Source organism: Cavia porcellus, unplaced genomic scaffold (genome assembly GCF_034190915.1).
Source record: "Cavia porcellus strain 051 isolate PalLab524CR breed Dunkin Hartley unplaced genomic scaffold, mCavPor4.1 scaffold_21, whole genome shotgun sequence".
Lineage (NCBI taxonomy): Eukaryota > Metazoa > Chordata > Mammalia > Rodentia > Caviidae > Cavia > Cavia porcellus.
Genome location: NW_026947504.1, coordinates 31355763 through 31371430, shown reverse-complemented (window position 1 = coordinate 31371430; position 15668 = coordinate 31355763). Strand labels below are relative to the sequence as shown.

The 15668-nt window shown below is 40.4% G+C and overlaps 1 protein-coding gene across 3 annotated transcripts in view; it reads left to right on the top strand.

Moving 5' to 3' along the window:
- The window catches only part of Sacs (sacsin molecular chaperone), an 83794-nt gene extending 69286 nt beyond the window's left edge, over positions 1 to 14508 (top strand). For all 3 annotated transcript variants that reach the window (XM_063232511.1, XM_063232513.1, XM_063232512.1), the window contains one exon: positions 1653 to 14508. In XM_063232511.1, the coding sequence (XP_063088581.1) occupies positions 1653 to 13207 (11555 nt within the window). In that variant the 3' untranslated portion in view covers positions 13208 to 14508. The remainder of the gene's footprint in view (positions 1 to 1652) is intronic.
- Positions 14509 to 15668: the final 1160 nt, after the last annotated feature.

Below are 15668 nucleotides of genomic sequence, written 5' to 3'. Positions count from 1 at the left end.
CATAAATTGGTGCATATTTCTTTTATGAGTGTTTTATTTTAATTTCTAATTCTTATATATATTTAGTATTGTATCCTTGCTTTATTTATGGTTTGAATATTCTGTTATAGTTAAATTCAGTTAAGCATTTTAAAAGACTACTGTTGTGAAACTGTATTTTACCGTGGTACATAGACCAAAGAACCTACACTGATGATAATGATCTAATAATGGTTTTAAAGTAGTACTTCTTGAATTACCCTAAATCACACAGTGTAGAAAGTAAAAATGTTTTGAATCTGAGTACTATTAACACCTTCCTAATTTCAGAAATCTGCTCTTGCTTAAATCTCTGTGGCAGTAGTTTGAAATGTCTTACCATGACATGAGAGATACTTTCTTTGTAGAAGGTAAAGTTATCTTCCTGATGAGAAGTGTTTGAAATAAAGTTATTCTTCCTTGGTTAAAAAATAATGTTACACAAAAGTGCAAGGGCTAAATTGCCTCATTTTATAATTTGTCCAGAGTTGTTCTTCTAAGGTCTAGAAGTCATACATACATAGGCCAAATATTGAATGTTAGTTTCCACAGAATTGAATCTGGGAAACTTTCTAATGCCCTGTATAAGCACATACATACCTGTATGTTTGCAGGGTTGTTTTCCTTCTTTTGTTCCTACTGATACTACAAGTACTGTGGAGCACATAATGCACTTAGAAAATGGTAATTTCCAGACCAGTGGTTAAAAGCAGCAACCTACCCTACCACAAACAAAACAAAACAGAACAGAACAAAATGCTTCCTTGTCTCTAGCTGGTAAAGGTTGAGTTGTAGAGTTGTTCCAGTGGGAGGTGGGCCCTGCATTTGCAACAGCTTCCCCCTTGCTCCCTTTGTTTACCCCTGAAGCATTTCTATAGAATCCCAGGACCTACAGAAGCAGTTTAATAAGTAATAGTGAGTAACTGGGTGCTGGGAGAGTTATGGCTAAGCTCCTGAGCCATACTGACTTAGCCAGACTGTACAGCAGTCTTTGTAGTTAGAACCCTGCCCCCACTGTGTTTTCAGTTGAGAGTTCAAGTTTAGACAGACTAAATGCCACCTGAAGCACTCATGGGTTAGTGCTGAAAGGAAACTGTGGGTCTCCTTGCTGCTCCTTGCTGCCTCAGGAAGTTTTAGTCACCAAGACAGAGGCTCAGGCTCCAGCCCGACTTCACACGCTTCTTCCCATCCCTGCGTGCAGCCAGGTGGCCCTTGGGAACATGAGCTGACACAAAAGGGTACTCACATTGGGATGGGTTACCAAATTTTTCTCTAAATGAGAAGGTACTTATGTGAACTTAACTACAGTTCCTTTGGTACTTTTATTTATGAACTACATAAGCCTTAAAATGTTTTTCATGTTGATTCTATTTGGAGAAATTAAGAGGATACTTTTTAAAATACATTTGATATATTTTATATATTTAATTCAAAAATTACTTTCTAGAGAGAATGTTTTCTCATAGTTTATTATGTTTATGTATAAATCCTGTATTGTTATTTAAAATTCATTTTAGTCTAATTGAGATGAATGTTAAACTTCTGAGGCAGCTTTCTGATGCTGTGGTGTCTGTGACAATAGGCTGTTACCATAGAACTGCATGTGTGTGTAACATTTCTGTGTGTGATTTCAGGAAGACCGTGCACTCAGCTGCAGCTTCTCAATCCAGAACGCTTTGCACGTCTTATTAAGGAAGTACTGAATGCATTCTGGCCTGGCAGAGAATTGATTGTTCAGTGGTATCCATTCAGTGAAGACAGAAATTACCCATCTGTTTCATGGCTTAAGATGGTTTGGAAAAACCTCTACATACATTTTTCCGAGGACTTGACTCTATTTGATGAGATGCCACTTATCCCTAAAACTACACTGGATGAATGTCAGACGTGTGTGGAACTCATTAGACTCAGGATTCCGTCATTAGTCATTTTAGATGATGAAACTGAAACACAGCTTCCAGAGTTTTTAGCAGATATTGTGCAAAAACTTGGAGGGATTGTCTTGAAAAAATTAGATGCCTGCATTCAGCACCCACTCATTAAGAAATACATCCATCCACCATTGCCAAGTGCTGTCCTGCAGATAATGGAGAAGATACCGCTGCAGAAATTATGTAATCAGATAGCTTCCCTGCTTCCAACACACAAAGATGCTCTGAGGAAATTCTTGGCCAGTCTACCTGATGTCAGTGAAAAAGAGAAAAGAATAATTCAAGAATTGACAGTATTCAAACGAATCAACCACTCGTCTGATCAGGGAGTTTCATCTTACACAAAATTGAAGGGTTGTAAGGTCTTGCACCATACGGCCAAGCTTCCAGCAAATCTGCGACTTTCTATTTCAGTAATAGATAGCAGTGATGAAGCTACAATTCGCTTGGCAAATATGTTGAAAATTGAGAAACTAAAGACCACCAACTGCTTGAAGCTCGTTCTAAAAGATCTTGAAAATGCATTTTATTCACATGATGAGGTAACACAGCTAATGTTATGGATCCTTGAAAATCTTTCCTCTCTTAAAAATGAGAATCCAAGTGTGCTTGATTGGTTAATGCCATTAAAATTCATTCAGATTTCACAGGAACGGATAGTATCAGCCAGTGAACTCTTTGATCCTGATGTAGAAGTACTAAAAGATCTCTTTTATAGTGAAGAAGAAAGCTGTTTCCCACCCTCAGTTTTTACCTCACCAGATATTCTTCACTCTTTGAGACAAATTGGTTTAAAAAATGAAACCAGTCTTAAAGAGAAAGACGTTGTGCAAGTGGCAAAAAAAATTGAAACCTTACAGGCCACTTCTGGTCCAGATGAAGATGTTCTGAAGAAAGCCAAAACACTCCTACTGGTTTTAAATAAGAATCATGCACTCCTGCAATCCTCTGAAGGAAAGACAACCCTGAAGAAAATAAAGTGGGTTCCAGCGTGCAAGGAGAGGCCTCCAAACTACCCAGGTTCTTTGGTCTGGAAAGGAGATCTCTGTAATCTCTGTGCACCACCAGACATGTGTGATGTGGTCCATGCGGTTCTAGTGGGCTCCTCACTTCCTCTTGTTGAAACTGTCCATGTAAACCTGGAAAAAGCGTTAGGTATTTTCACAAAACCTAGCATCAGTGCTGTTTTAAAACACTTTAAAATTGTTGTTGATTGGTATACTTCAAAAACATTTAGTGATGAAGATTACTATCAGTTTCAACATATTTTGCTTGAAATTTATGGATTCATGCATGATCATTTGAATGAAGGGAAAGATTCTTTTAGGGCTTTAAAATATCCATGGGTTTGGACTGGCAAAAAGTTTTGTCCTCTTGCCCAAGCTGTGATAAAACCAATGCATGATCTGGATCTTCAGCCTTATTTGCATAATGTGCCTAAAACCATGGCGAAATTTCACCAACTGTTTAAAGTCTGTGGCTCAATAGAGGAGTTGACATCAGATCATATTTCCATGGTCATTCAAAAGATATATCTCAAAAGTGATGAAGACCTCAGTGAACAAGAAAGCAAGCAAAATCTGCATCTTATGTTGAATATTATCAGGTGGTTATATAGTAATCAAATCCCAGCGAGCCCCAATACACCAGTTCCTATATATCACAGCAAAAATCCTTCTAAACTTATAATGAAACCGATTCATGAATGCTGTTACTGTGATATCAAAGTTGATGACCTCAACGACTTACTTGAAGACTCTGTGGAACCAATCATTCTGGTGCACGAGGACATACCCATGAAAACTGCAGAATGGCTGAAAGTCCCATGCCTTAGTACCAGACTGATTAATCCTGAAAACATGGGGTTTGAGCAGTCAGGGCAAAGAGAGCCACTTACTGTAAGAATTAAAAATATTCTGGAGGAATACCCCTCAGTGTCCGATATTTTTAAAGAACTGCTTCAGAACGCCGATGATGCAGATGCAACGGAGTGCAGTTTCATGATCGATATGAGAAGAAATATGGACATAAGAGAGAATCTCCTAGACCCAGGGATGGCAGCGTGCCACGGACCTGCTTTGTGGTCCTTCAATAATTCGGAATTCTCAGATTCAGATTTTGTCAACATAACTAGGTTAGGAGAGTCTTTAAAAAGGGCAGAAGTTGACAAAGTTGGAAAATTTGGTCTTGGGTTTAATTCTGTGTACCATATCACTGATATTCCCATCATTATGAGCCGAGAATTCATGATAATGTTTGATCCAAACATAAACCATATCAGCAAACATATTAAAGACAAATCTAATCCTGGGATCAAAATCAATTGGAGTAAACAACAGAAAAGACTGAGGAAATTCCCTAATCAGTTCAAACCATTTATAAATGTGTTTGGCTGTCAGTTGCCTTTGACTGTAGAAGCTCCTTACAGCTATAATGGAACTCTTTTCCGACTGTCCTTTAGGACTCAGCAGGAAGCGAAGGTCAGCGAAGTTAGCAGCACCTGCTATAATACAGCAGATATTTACTCCCTTGTGGATGAATTCAGTCTCTGTGGACACAGACTTATCCTTTTCACTCAGAGTGTGAATTCAATGTATTTGAAGTACTTAAAGATTGAGGAAACTGATCCTAGCTTAGCACAAGATACAATCATAATTAAAAAAAAATCCTGTTCTTCCAAAGCACTGAACGCACCTGTCCTGAGTGTATTAAAAGAAGCCGCTAAGTTCATGAAGGCTTGCAGTGGCAGCAACAAAAAGCTTCCCACAGATGCACCAAGGGCATCTTGCATTCTTCAGATCACGGTCGAAGAGTTTCACCATGTGTTCAGAAGGATTGCTGACTTACAGTCACCCCTGTTCAGAGGTCCAGATGATGACCCCGCTACTCTCTTTGAAATGGCTAAGTCTGGCCAATTAAAAAAGCCATCAGATGAGTTGCCACAGAAAACGCTGGATTCTACCACGTGGCTTATATGCTCCTGCATGGATATAGGAGAAGCTCTCAAGTTTTCCCTGAGCGAGAGTGGACGAAGACTGGGGCTGGTTCCTTGTGGAGCCGTGGGAGTTCTGCTATCTGAAACCCAGGACCAGAAGTGGACAGTGAAACCACACATTGGAGAAGTATTTTGCTACTTACCTCTACGAATAAAAACAGGCTTGCCTGTTCACATCAATGGGTGTTTTGCCGTTACCTCAAACAGGAAGGAAATCTGGAAGACAGACACGAAAGGGCGCTGGAATACCACGTTTATGAGACATGTGATTGTGAAGGCCTACTTGCAGGCCCTCAGTGTCTTACGTGACCTGGCCTCCAGCGGGGAGCTGACTGGTTATACTTACTATGCAGCATGGCCCGATCCTGACGTAGTTCACGATGACTTTTCTGTGATTTGTCAGGGATTTTATGAAGATATAGCTCACGGAAAAGGTAAAGACTTGACTAGAGTCTTCTCTGATGGATCCACTTGGGTTTCCATGAAGAATGTAAGGTTTCTAGATGACTCAATACTTAAGAGAAAAGATGTGGGTCCAGCAGCTTTCAAGATATTTCTGAAATACCTCAAAAAGACTGGGTCCAAAAACTTATGTGCTGTAGAACTTCCTTCTTCAGTAAAATTAGGGTTTGAAGAAGCTGGCTGCAAACAGATACTGCTTGAAAATACATTTTCAGAGAAACAGTTTTTTTCAGAAGTGTTTTTTCCGAATATACAAGAAATTGAAGCAAGTCTTAGAGACCCTTTAATGAATTTTGTGCTAAATGAGAAAATAGATGAATTCTCAGGAATCCTTCGGGTTACTCCATGTATTCCTTGCTCTTTGGAGCAGCATCCTTTGGTTTTACCATCAAGATTGATCCACCCTGAAGGACGAGTTGCGAAGTTATTTGATACTAAAGATGGACGGTTCCCTTATGGCTCTACTCAGGATTACCTCAATCCCATTATTTTGATTAAACTAGTTCAGTTAGGTATGGCAAAAGATGATATTTTATGGGATGACATGCTGGAACGTGCAGAGTCAGTAGCTGAAATTAACAAAAGTGATCATCTTGCTGCTTGTCTAAGAAGTAGTATCCTATTAAGTCTTATTGATGAGAAACTAAAAATAAGGGATCCTAGAGCAAAGGACTTTGCTGCAAAATATCAAACAATCCCCTTCCTTCCATTTTTAACAAAGCCAGCTGGCTTTTCTTTAGAGTGGAAAGGTAACAGCTTTAAGCCTGAAACCATGTTTGCAGCAGCGGATCTGTATACAGCTGAACATCAGGACATAGTGTGTCTGTTGCACCCAATTCTGAATGAAAATTCCCATTCCTTCCGAGGTTGTGGTTCAGTTTCACTAGCTGTTAAAGAGTTTTTGGGATTACTGAAGAAGCCAACACTTGATCTGGTTGTAAGCCAGTTGAAAGAAGTTGCAAAATCAGTTGAAGATGGAATTACACTGTACCAGGAAAACATCACCAATGCTTGCTACAAATACCTTCATGAAGCAATGATGCAAAATGAACCAGCTAAGATATCAATTACAGAAAAGTTGAAACCTTTTAGCTTCATTCTAGTTGAAAATACGTATGTTGACTCAGAAAAAGTTTCTTTTCATTTGAATTTTGAAGCAGCCCCATACCTTTATCAGTTACCTAATAAATATAAAAATAATTTCCGTGAACTCTTTGAAAGTGTGGGTGTGAGGCAGTCATTTACAGTTGAAGATTTTGCCCTAGTTTTGGAATCTATTAATCAAGAAAGAGGAATGAAACAAATAACAGAAGAGAATTTCCAGCTTTGCCGACGAATAATCAGTGAAGGGATATGGAATCTCATTAGAGAAAAGAAACAAGAATTTTGTGAGAAAAATTATGGCAAAATATTATTGCCAGATACTAATCTTATGCTTCTCCCTGCTAAATCTTTGTGCTACAATGATTGTCCCTGGATAAAAGTGAAGGATACCGCTGTGAAATACTGTCATGCTGACATACCCAGGGAAGTAGCTGTGAAGTTGGGAGCAATCCCCAAGCGACATAAAGCCTTGGAAAGATATGCGTCCAACATCTGCTTTACGACACTTGGCACAGAATTTGGGCAGAAGGAAAAACTGACTAGCAGAATTAAGAGCATCCTGAATGCCTATCCTTCAGAAAAGGAGATGTTGAAAGAACTTCTTCAAAACGCTGATGATGCGAAGGCCACGGAAATCTGCTTTGTGTTTGACCCTAGACAGCATCCTGTTGACAGAATATTTGATGACAAGTGGGCCCCTTTGCAAGGGCCAGCACTCTGTGTGTATAACAACCAGCCTTTCACCGAGGATGATGTCAGGGGGATTCAGAATCTTGGCAAAGGTACCAAAGAAGGCAATCCTTGTAAAACGGGGCAGTATGGAATAGGATTCAACTCGGTGTACCACATCACAGACTGCCCCTCTTTCATTTCTGGCAATGACATCCTGTGCATCTTTGACCCTCACGCCAGGTATGCACCGGGAGCCACGTCCGTCAGCCCTGGGCGCATGTTTCGCGATTTGGATGCAGACTTCAGAACACAGTTCTCAGACGTTCTTGATCTTTACCTGGGAACCCACTTTAAGCTGGATAATTGCACAATGTTTAGGTTTCCTCTTCGTAATGCAGAAATGGCAAAAGTTTCAGAAATTTCTTCAGTTCCATCATCAGACAGAATGGTCCAGAATCTTTTAGACAAACTGCACTCAGATGGGGCAGAACTTCTAATGTTTCTTAATCACATGGAAAAAATTTCTATTTGTGAAATCGATAAAGGCACAGGAGCCCTGAATGTATTGTACTCCGTGAAGGGCAAAATCACTGATGGAGACAGGTTGAAGAGGAAACAGTTCCATGCATCTGTAATTGACAGTGTTACTAAGAAGAGGCAGCTCAAAGACATACCTGTTCAGCAGGTAACCTACACCATGGACACCGAGGACTCGGAGGGAAACCTCACCACCTGGCTGATTTGTAATAGGTCAGGCTTTTCAAGTATGGACAAAGTGTCTAAGAGTGTGATTTCAGCGCACAAGAACCAAGACATTACTCTCTTCCCCCGTGGAGGAGTAGCTGCCTGCATCACCCACAATTATAAAAAGCCCCACAGAGCCTTCTGCTTTCTGCCCCTGTCCCTGGAGACGGGGCTGCCATTCCACGTGAACGGCCACTTCGCGCTCGATTCCGCCCGAAGAAACCTATGGCGTGATGACAACGGGGTTGGCGTGCGAAGTGACTGGAATAACAGTTTAATGACAGCACTGATAGCTCCTGCCTATGTCGAACTACTGGTCCAGTTAAAAAAACGGTATTTCCCTGGTTCTGACCCAACATTATCAGTTTTACAGAACACGCCTATTCATGTAGTAAAGGACACCTTAAAGAAGTTTTTGTCTTTTTTCCCAGTTAACAGACTTGATTTACAGCCAGATTTATATTGCTTAGTGAAAGCACTTTACAGTTGTATTCATGAGGAAATGAAACGTCTTTTACCTGTTGTTCGGGCTCCAAATATTGATGGCTCTGACTTGCACTCTGCGGTCATAATAACTTGGATCAATATGTCTACTTCAAGTAAAACTAGGCCTTTTTTTGACAATTTACTACAGGATGAATTACAGCATCTTAAAAACGCAGATTATAATATCACAACCCGTAAAACAGTAGCAGAGAACGTGTATCGGCTGAAGCACCTCCTTCTAGAGATTGGCTTTAACTTGGTCTATAACTGTGATGAGACTGCCAATCTGTACCACTGCCTCATAGACGCAGACATCCCTGTTAGCTACGTGACGCCTGCGGACGTCAGGGCCTTTCTGATGACATTCTCGTCTCCTGACACTAGCTGCATCATTGGGAAGCTGCCGTGTCGCCTTCAGCAGACTAACCTAAAGCTTTTTCATAGTTTAAAACTGCTAGTTGATTACTGCTTTAAAGATGCAGAAGAAAATGAGATTGAAGTTGAGGGGCTACCCCTTCTCATTACATTGGATAGTGTTTTGCAAACTTTTGATGCCAAACGGTCTAAATTTCTGACAACATACCATGAATTGATTCCATCTCGCAAAGACTTGTTTATGAATACATTATATTTGAAATACAGTAACATTTTGTTGAACTGTAAAGTTGCCAAAGTGTTTGACATTTCCAGCTTTGCTGACTTGTTAGCCTCTGTGTTGCCTCGTGAATATAAGACCAAAAATTGTACCAAGTGGAAGGATAATTTTGCAAGTGAATCTTGGCTTAAGAATGCGTGGCATTTTATCAGTGAATCTGTAGGTGTGAAAGAAGATCAGGAGGAAACAAAACCCATGTTTGAGGTGGTAGTTGAGACTCTAAAAGACTGGGCCTTGCTTCCAGGAACAAAGTTTACTGTGTCAGCCAATCAGCTTGTGGTTCCTGAAGGCGACGTCTTGCTTCCTCTAAGTCTTATGCACATTGCAGTTTTTCCAAATGCCCAGAGTGATAAAGTTTTTCACGCTCTGATGAAAGCTGGCTGTATTCAGCTTGCTTTGAACAAAATCTGCTCCAAAGACAGCACATTTGTTCCCCTGTTGTCATGTCACACAGCCAACATAGAGAGCCCCACAAGCATTTTAAAGGCTGTGCATTACATGGTCCAGACTTCAATGTTTAGGACTGAAAAACTGGTAGAGAGTGACTTTGAAGCACTTTTGATGTATTTCAACTGCAATTTGGATCACTTGATGTCTCAAGATGACATAAAAATTTTGAAGTCGCTTCCATGCTACAAATCCATCAGTGGCCGCTACATGAGCATTGCCAAATTTGGAACCTGCTATGTGCTAACAAAAAGTATACCCTCAGCTGACGTCGAAAAATGGACTCAGTCGTCATCTGCTGCATTTCTTGGAGAAAAAATACATTTGAAAGAATTGTATGAGGTGCTCGGTTGTGTACCTGTGGATGACCTGGAGGTGTATTTGAAACACCTCTTACCGAAAATTGAAAATCTCTCTTACGATGCAAAATTAGAGCACTTGATCTATCTTAAGAATAGATTATCAAGTATTGAGGAAGTATCAGAGATTAAGGAGCAACTTTTTGAAAAACTAGAAAGTTTATTGATTATCCATGATGCCAACGGCCGACTAAAGCAGGCAAAACATTTCTATGACAGAACTGTGCGAGTCTTTGAAGTCATGCTCCCTGAAAAATTGTTCATTCCTAAGGACTTCTTTAAAAAATTGGAACAGCTAATAAAACCTAAAAACCAGGCTGCATTTATGACATCCTGGGTGGAATTCTTAAGAAACATTGGACTAAAATACATACTTTCTCAGCAGCAGTTGTTACAGTTTGCTAAGGAAATCAGTATGAGAGCTAATACAGAAAACTGGTCTAAAGAAACATTACAAAATACCGTCGACATCCTTCTCCAGCATATATTCCAAGAACGAACAGACTTATTATCTGGAAATTTTCTGAAAGAACTGTCTTTAATACCATTCTTGTGTCCTGAGAGGGCCCCTGCCGAATACATTCGATTTCATCCTCAATATCAAGAAGTAAATGGAACACTTCCTCTTATAAAGTTCAACGGAGCACAAGTAAACCCAAAATTCAAGCAGTGTGATGTTCTCCAGCTACTATGGACATCTTGCCCTATTCTTCCAGAGAAAGCCACACCTCTGAGTATCAAAGAGCAGGAAGGTAGTGAGCTTGGCCCACAAGAACAGCTCGAGCAAGTTTTAAATATGCTTAATGTTAACCTCGATCCCCCTCTCGATAAAGTCATCAATAACTGCAGAAATGTATGCAACATCACAACATTGGATGAAGAAATGGTGAAAACTAGAGCAAAGGTCTTACGAAGCATATATGAGTTTCTCAGCGCAGACAAAAGAGAGTTTCGTTTTCAGCTACGGGGGATTGCTTTCGTGATGGTAGAAGATGGCTGGAAACTTCTGAAACCTGAGGAGGTAGTGATAAACCTGGAAAATGAATCTGATTTTAAACCTTATTTGTACAAGCTGCCTTTAGAGCTTGGCACATTTCACCAGTTGTTCAAACACTTAGGTACTGAGGATGTTATTTCAACAAAGCAGTATGTTGAAGTGTTGAGCCGCATATTCAAAAACTCTGAAGGAAAACAATTAGATCCTAATGAAATGCGGACAGTGAAGAGAGTAGTTTCTGGTCTGTTCAGGAGTCTGCAGAATGACTCTGTCAAGGTAAGGAGTGATCTTGAGAATGTTCGAGACCTTGCCCTGTACCTTCCTAGCCAGGATGGCAGGTTGGTGAAGTCGAGTATCTTGGTCTTTGATGATGCGCCCCATTATAAAAGCAGGATTCAAGGAAATATTGGGGTGCAGATGTTAGTTGATCTTAGCCAGTGCTACTTGGGGAAGGACCACGGATTTCATACTAAATTGATAATGCTCTTTCCTCAAAAGCTGAGACCTCGTCTCCTGAGCAGTATACTTGAAGAACAGTTAGATGAAGAAACGCCCAAAGTTTGCCAGTTCGGGGCATTGTGTTCTCTTCAGGGGAGATTACAGTTACTCTTATCTTCTGAACAGTTCATCACTGGGCTGATTAGGATTATGAAACATGAAAATGATAATGCTTTCCTAGCCAATGAAGAGAAAGCCATAAGACTTTGTAAGGCTCTAAGAGAGGGATTAAAAGTGTCCTGTTTTGAAAAGCTTCAAACGACATTAAGAGTTAAAGGTTTTAATCCCATTCCCCACAGCAGAAGTGAAACTTTTGCTTTTCTGAAGAGATTCGGTAATGCAGTCATCTTGCTGTACATTCAACATTCAGACAGTAAAGACATTAATTTCCTTTTAGCATTAGCAATGACGCTTAAATCGGCAACTGACAATTTGATATCAGACACTTCCTATTTAATTGCCATGCTGGGGTGCAATGATATTTACAGGATCAGTGAGAAGCTTGACAGCTTAGGAGTGAAGTACGACTCTTCAGAGCCATCAAAGCTGGAGCTCCCAATGCCGGGCACACCGATACCTGCAGAGATTCACTACACTCTGCTGATGGACCCCATGAATGTCTTCTATCCGGGAGAGTACGTGGGGTACCTCGTGGATGCCGAAGGTGGTGACATCTATGGATCATATCAGCCAACGTACACATATGCAATCATTGTACAGGAGGTCGAGAGGGAAGACGCTGACAATTCTAGTTTTCTTGGAAAGATATATCAGATCGATATTGGCTACAGTGAGTATAAAATAGTCAGCTCTCTTGACCTGTATAAGTTTTCAAGGCCCGATGAGAGCTCACAAAGCAGAGACAGTGCACCTTCCACACCTACCAGCCCCACAGAGTTCCTCGCCCCTGGTCTGAGAAGCATTCCTCCCCTTTTCTCAGGTAGAGAGGGCCACAAGACCTCCTCCTCAAAGCATCACTCCCCCAAAAAGCTGAAAGTTAACTCTTTACCAGAAATCTTAAAAGAAGTGACTTCAGTGGTGGAGCAAGCTTGGAAGCTTCCAGAATCAGAACGAAAAAAGATTATCAGACGGTTATATTTGAAGTGGCACCCTGACAAGAACCCAGAGAACCATGACATTGCTAATGAAGTGTTTAAACATTTGCAGAATGAAATCAGCAGATTAGAAAAACAGGCTTTTCTAGATCAAAATGCAGACAGAGCCTCCAGACGACCATTTTCAACCTCAGCATCTCGATTTCAGTCAGACAAGTATTCTTTCCAAAGGTTTTATACTTCCTGGAACCAAGAAGCAACGAGCCACAAATCTGAAAGGCAACAGCAGAATAAAGAAAAATGCCCTCCTTCAGCCGGACAGACGTACTCACAGAGGTTCTTTGTGCCTCCCACGTTCAAGTCAGTTGGGAATCCAGTCGAAGCACGGAGGTGGTTAAGACAGGCCAGAGCAAACTTCTCAGCGGCCAGGAATGACCTCCATAAAAACGCCAACGAGTGGGTGTGCTTTAAGTGTTACCTCTCCACCAAACTAGCCTTGATCGCAGCTGACTACGCCGTGAGGGGGAAGTCTGACAAGGACGTAAAACCGGCTGCACTGGCACAGAAGATAGAGGAGTACAGCCAGCAGCTCGAAGGGCTGACGAATGACGTCCACACGCTGGAAGCCTACGGCGTGGACAGCTTGAAAACCAGATACCCCGACCTGCTTCCTTTTCCGCAGATCCCCAATGACAGGTTCACCTCGGAGGTTGCGATGAGAGTGATGGAGTGTACGGCCTGCATCATAATAAAGCTTGAAAATTTCATACAACAAAAGGTGTGAAAGCAAAGGCCGAGACGGAGCCGGGTCTCGGAGGTGTTGTAGCACAAATGTGAACTGTTGTACTTCATTAGGCTTCATCGCCAGCTACCTAGGAGTTGTGAAGCACACTGTCAGTTTTTCTGAACGCCTTCTGGAGTTGTTACCAATGTGAATACCAACAGAAAACCTTAACTGAAGCCGAAGGAGAATCACCTTAAAGCTGGTCGTGATGAGCAGAAGTGGTAGGTGTAATGGAAGGATGTGATGGCACATTACTGAACTGCACTTTACATACCAAAGCTTAGCAGTTTGTTAGGTGAGCATCAAAACATGTCTCTAGGTAGAATGAAATTAATTTTATGTTTAAAGGTATTTTTGAAGGAGTTAATGAAACACTGGACATATCATTGGTTTGAACTGTAAGGGGAATTCAGTCATTGGGATTCTATTATTTGTTTAAAGCAAATCCTCTTGGATGCATTGTCTTATCAGCTGGGTCTGATCATGAATTTGCTGCAGTTTTGCATCTTACTTGGTACATTAAGAATGGTACAGAATTTTAATCCTGTTACTTGATGAGGAGTCTAAAGGTAGCACTTGGAGTGCACTGAGTGTGCAGCACATCTTCAGTGTTTTATCTCTTATGTTTACAAGCTTTCTGTGTCATAAGATAACATGTGGAAGGCAGCATAATGGCAGATCTCATTACCAGACGTTAATATTGTTTCTAAAAATCTGCTTTCCAAAAGACATTTATCAACAGTTAGGTCATTTGCTTTATGTTTGCGTGTACGTGTTTTCCACAGTTGTCCTAATTTATATAGTATGGTTGAACAGGATACAATCTTTTGTGTCTAAAGGTGCTGTAGTTAAAAAAAAACTTCAATAATGGCACTTAGTGGAGCTTTTGGGACTTTACTTTAAAAACATTAAAACTTGTTAATCAAGTTATCAGGGTAATTTCCAATAGTTTATGAAAATGGGACTATTAGCTTGTGTTTTCCTCATGAAAGATTCAGAAGTCACATTTAATTTTCATCATATTCAAATGTCCTGCCATACTTACTTAGTTTCCTTTGCAGAATGTCAAAATAAAGGAGTAATAATTAGTTTATATAAGTGGCTGTAAATGATGCTAAATATAATATTTTATGCAATTAAGGGCTTACAGACCATGTTAAACTTTTTTACTTCTAATGGTAATAAGGAATGTGGCTTCAGACTTGTTTTGCTTTTGGATGTGAAATCATGTAATTATTTCTGCTGTTATATTAAGTGCCATAATTTTAATAAAGCAAAATGTACATATGAATTGGTTATAACTGGAATTTCCTGTGATAATTCATTGGAAATCAAACTTTTTATTGTGTTTATTTTTCATGTGCATGTATTGGTGTGTGTGTGTGTGTGTGTGTGTGTGTGTATTGGAAATATCAGGAATTGCATTTCTTTGCCTCAAGGGATAGCTTGAATATTTGAGGCTTATTCACACTTGAGCCTCAACTGATACAAAAGTCATTTTTATACCTATGATACAAATCTTCAATGTTAAGCAGACCAGGTCTACAAGTTCTTTGTTCTAGGGCTACCCAAATGCTAGGATTTTAGCTTTATTTAAAAAGTGCAGCCAGGAGTGGTAGCACATGGGAGGCTGAGGCAGGAGGATTGCCATGAATTCAAGACCAGCCTGAATTATGTAGTGAGATTCTTTCAAAACACCAAATAAAGAAAAATAAATAAAAGAGCTTGCTACTTTGGATCTCATATTCAGCATTTAACGTGTGTTTGCTTTTCATTATTTAAATTTATGGAGAAAGCCTTGCCTGGTCTTGATGACAGTTGATCTAATTGAATTTATTTTTCTAGATTCTTTAAAAACTCAGGTTCACACTCCCTTCTGTGAAACGCTTGGGTTCAATGTTTTTGTGAGTTTGATTTTACAGCATTAACATGGAGGTGTATACATTCCTAATGAAACACGGTTACAGGGGTTAAGCTGCACTCAGCAAACACAGGTCTACAGTAAAAGTCTTTGAACGTCCACACTCCTGATGCAAATTCAGGCCAGCCTCTGTCACCATTGATTTACAGCAGATATATTTGAAATTTTAATTTTTCATATGTTTGTAGACTTTGAAAAAGAGAGTAAGGAATTTTTGCCGGGAACTAATATATATGTTCTATGATTTTCTACATTTTCTTCATATTTTTCGTTCAATGTTTAAAGACGGCGGACACTGGGTGCCTGAAATAGGTGCTCCAGAGTCACACTGAGGTGAGAAGGGCAGGGGCCGTGTCCTCCCCTGGGGGTCCAGGATGGGTGAAAGCCCTACACACTGCTCTTAGTTGACCCAGCAGGGGTGGGGGCAAAAAGGAGTGCGGAGGAGCCCAGAGTGATTGGGGCAAAGTGTTGTGTTAATGTTCAACAAAATAACGAGCAGTTTTTCACAGGTCCCACTTGGGGTGGGTGGACTCTGCTTCT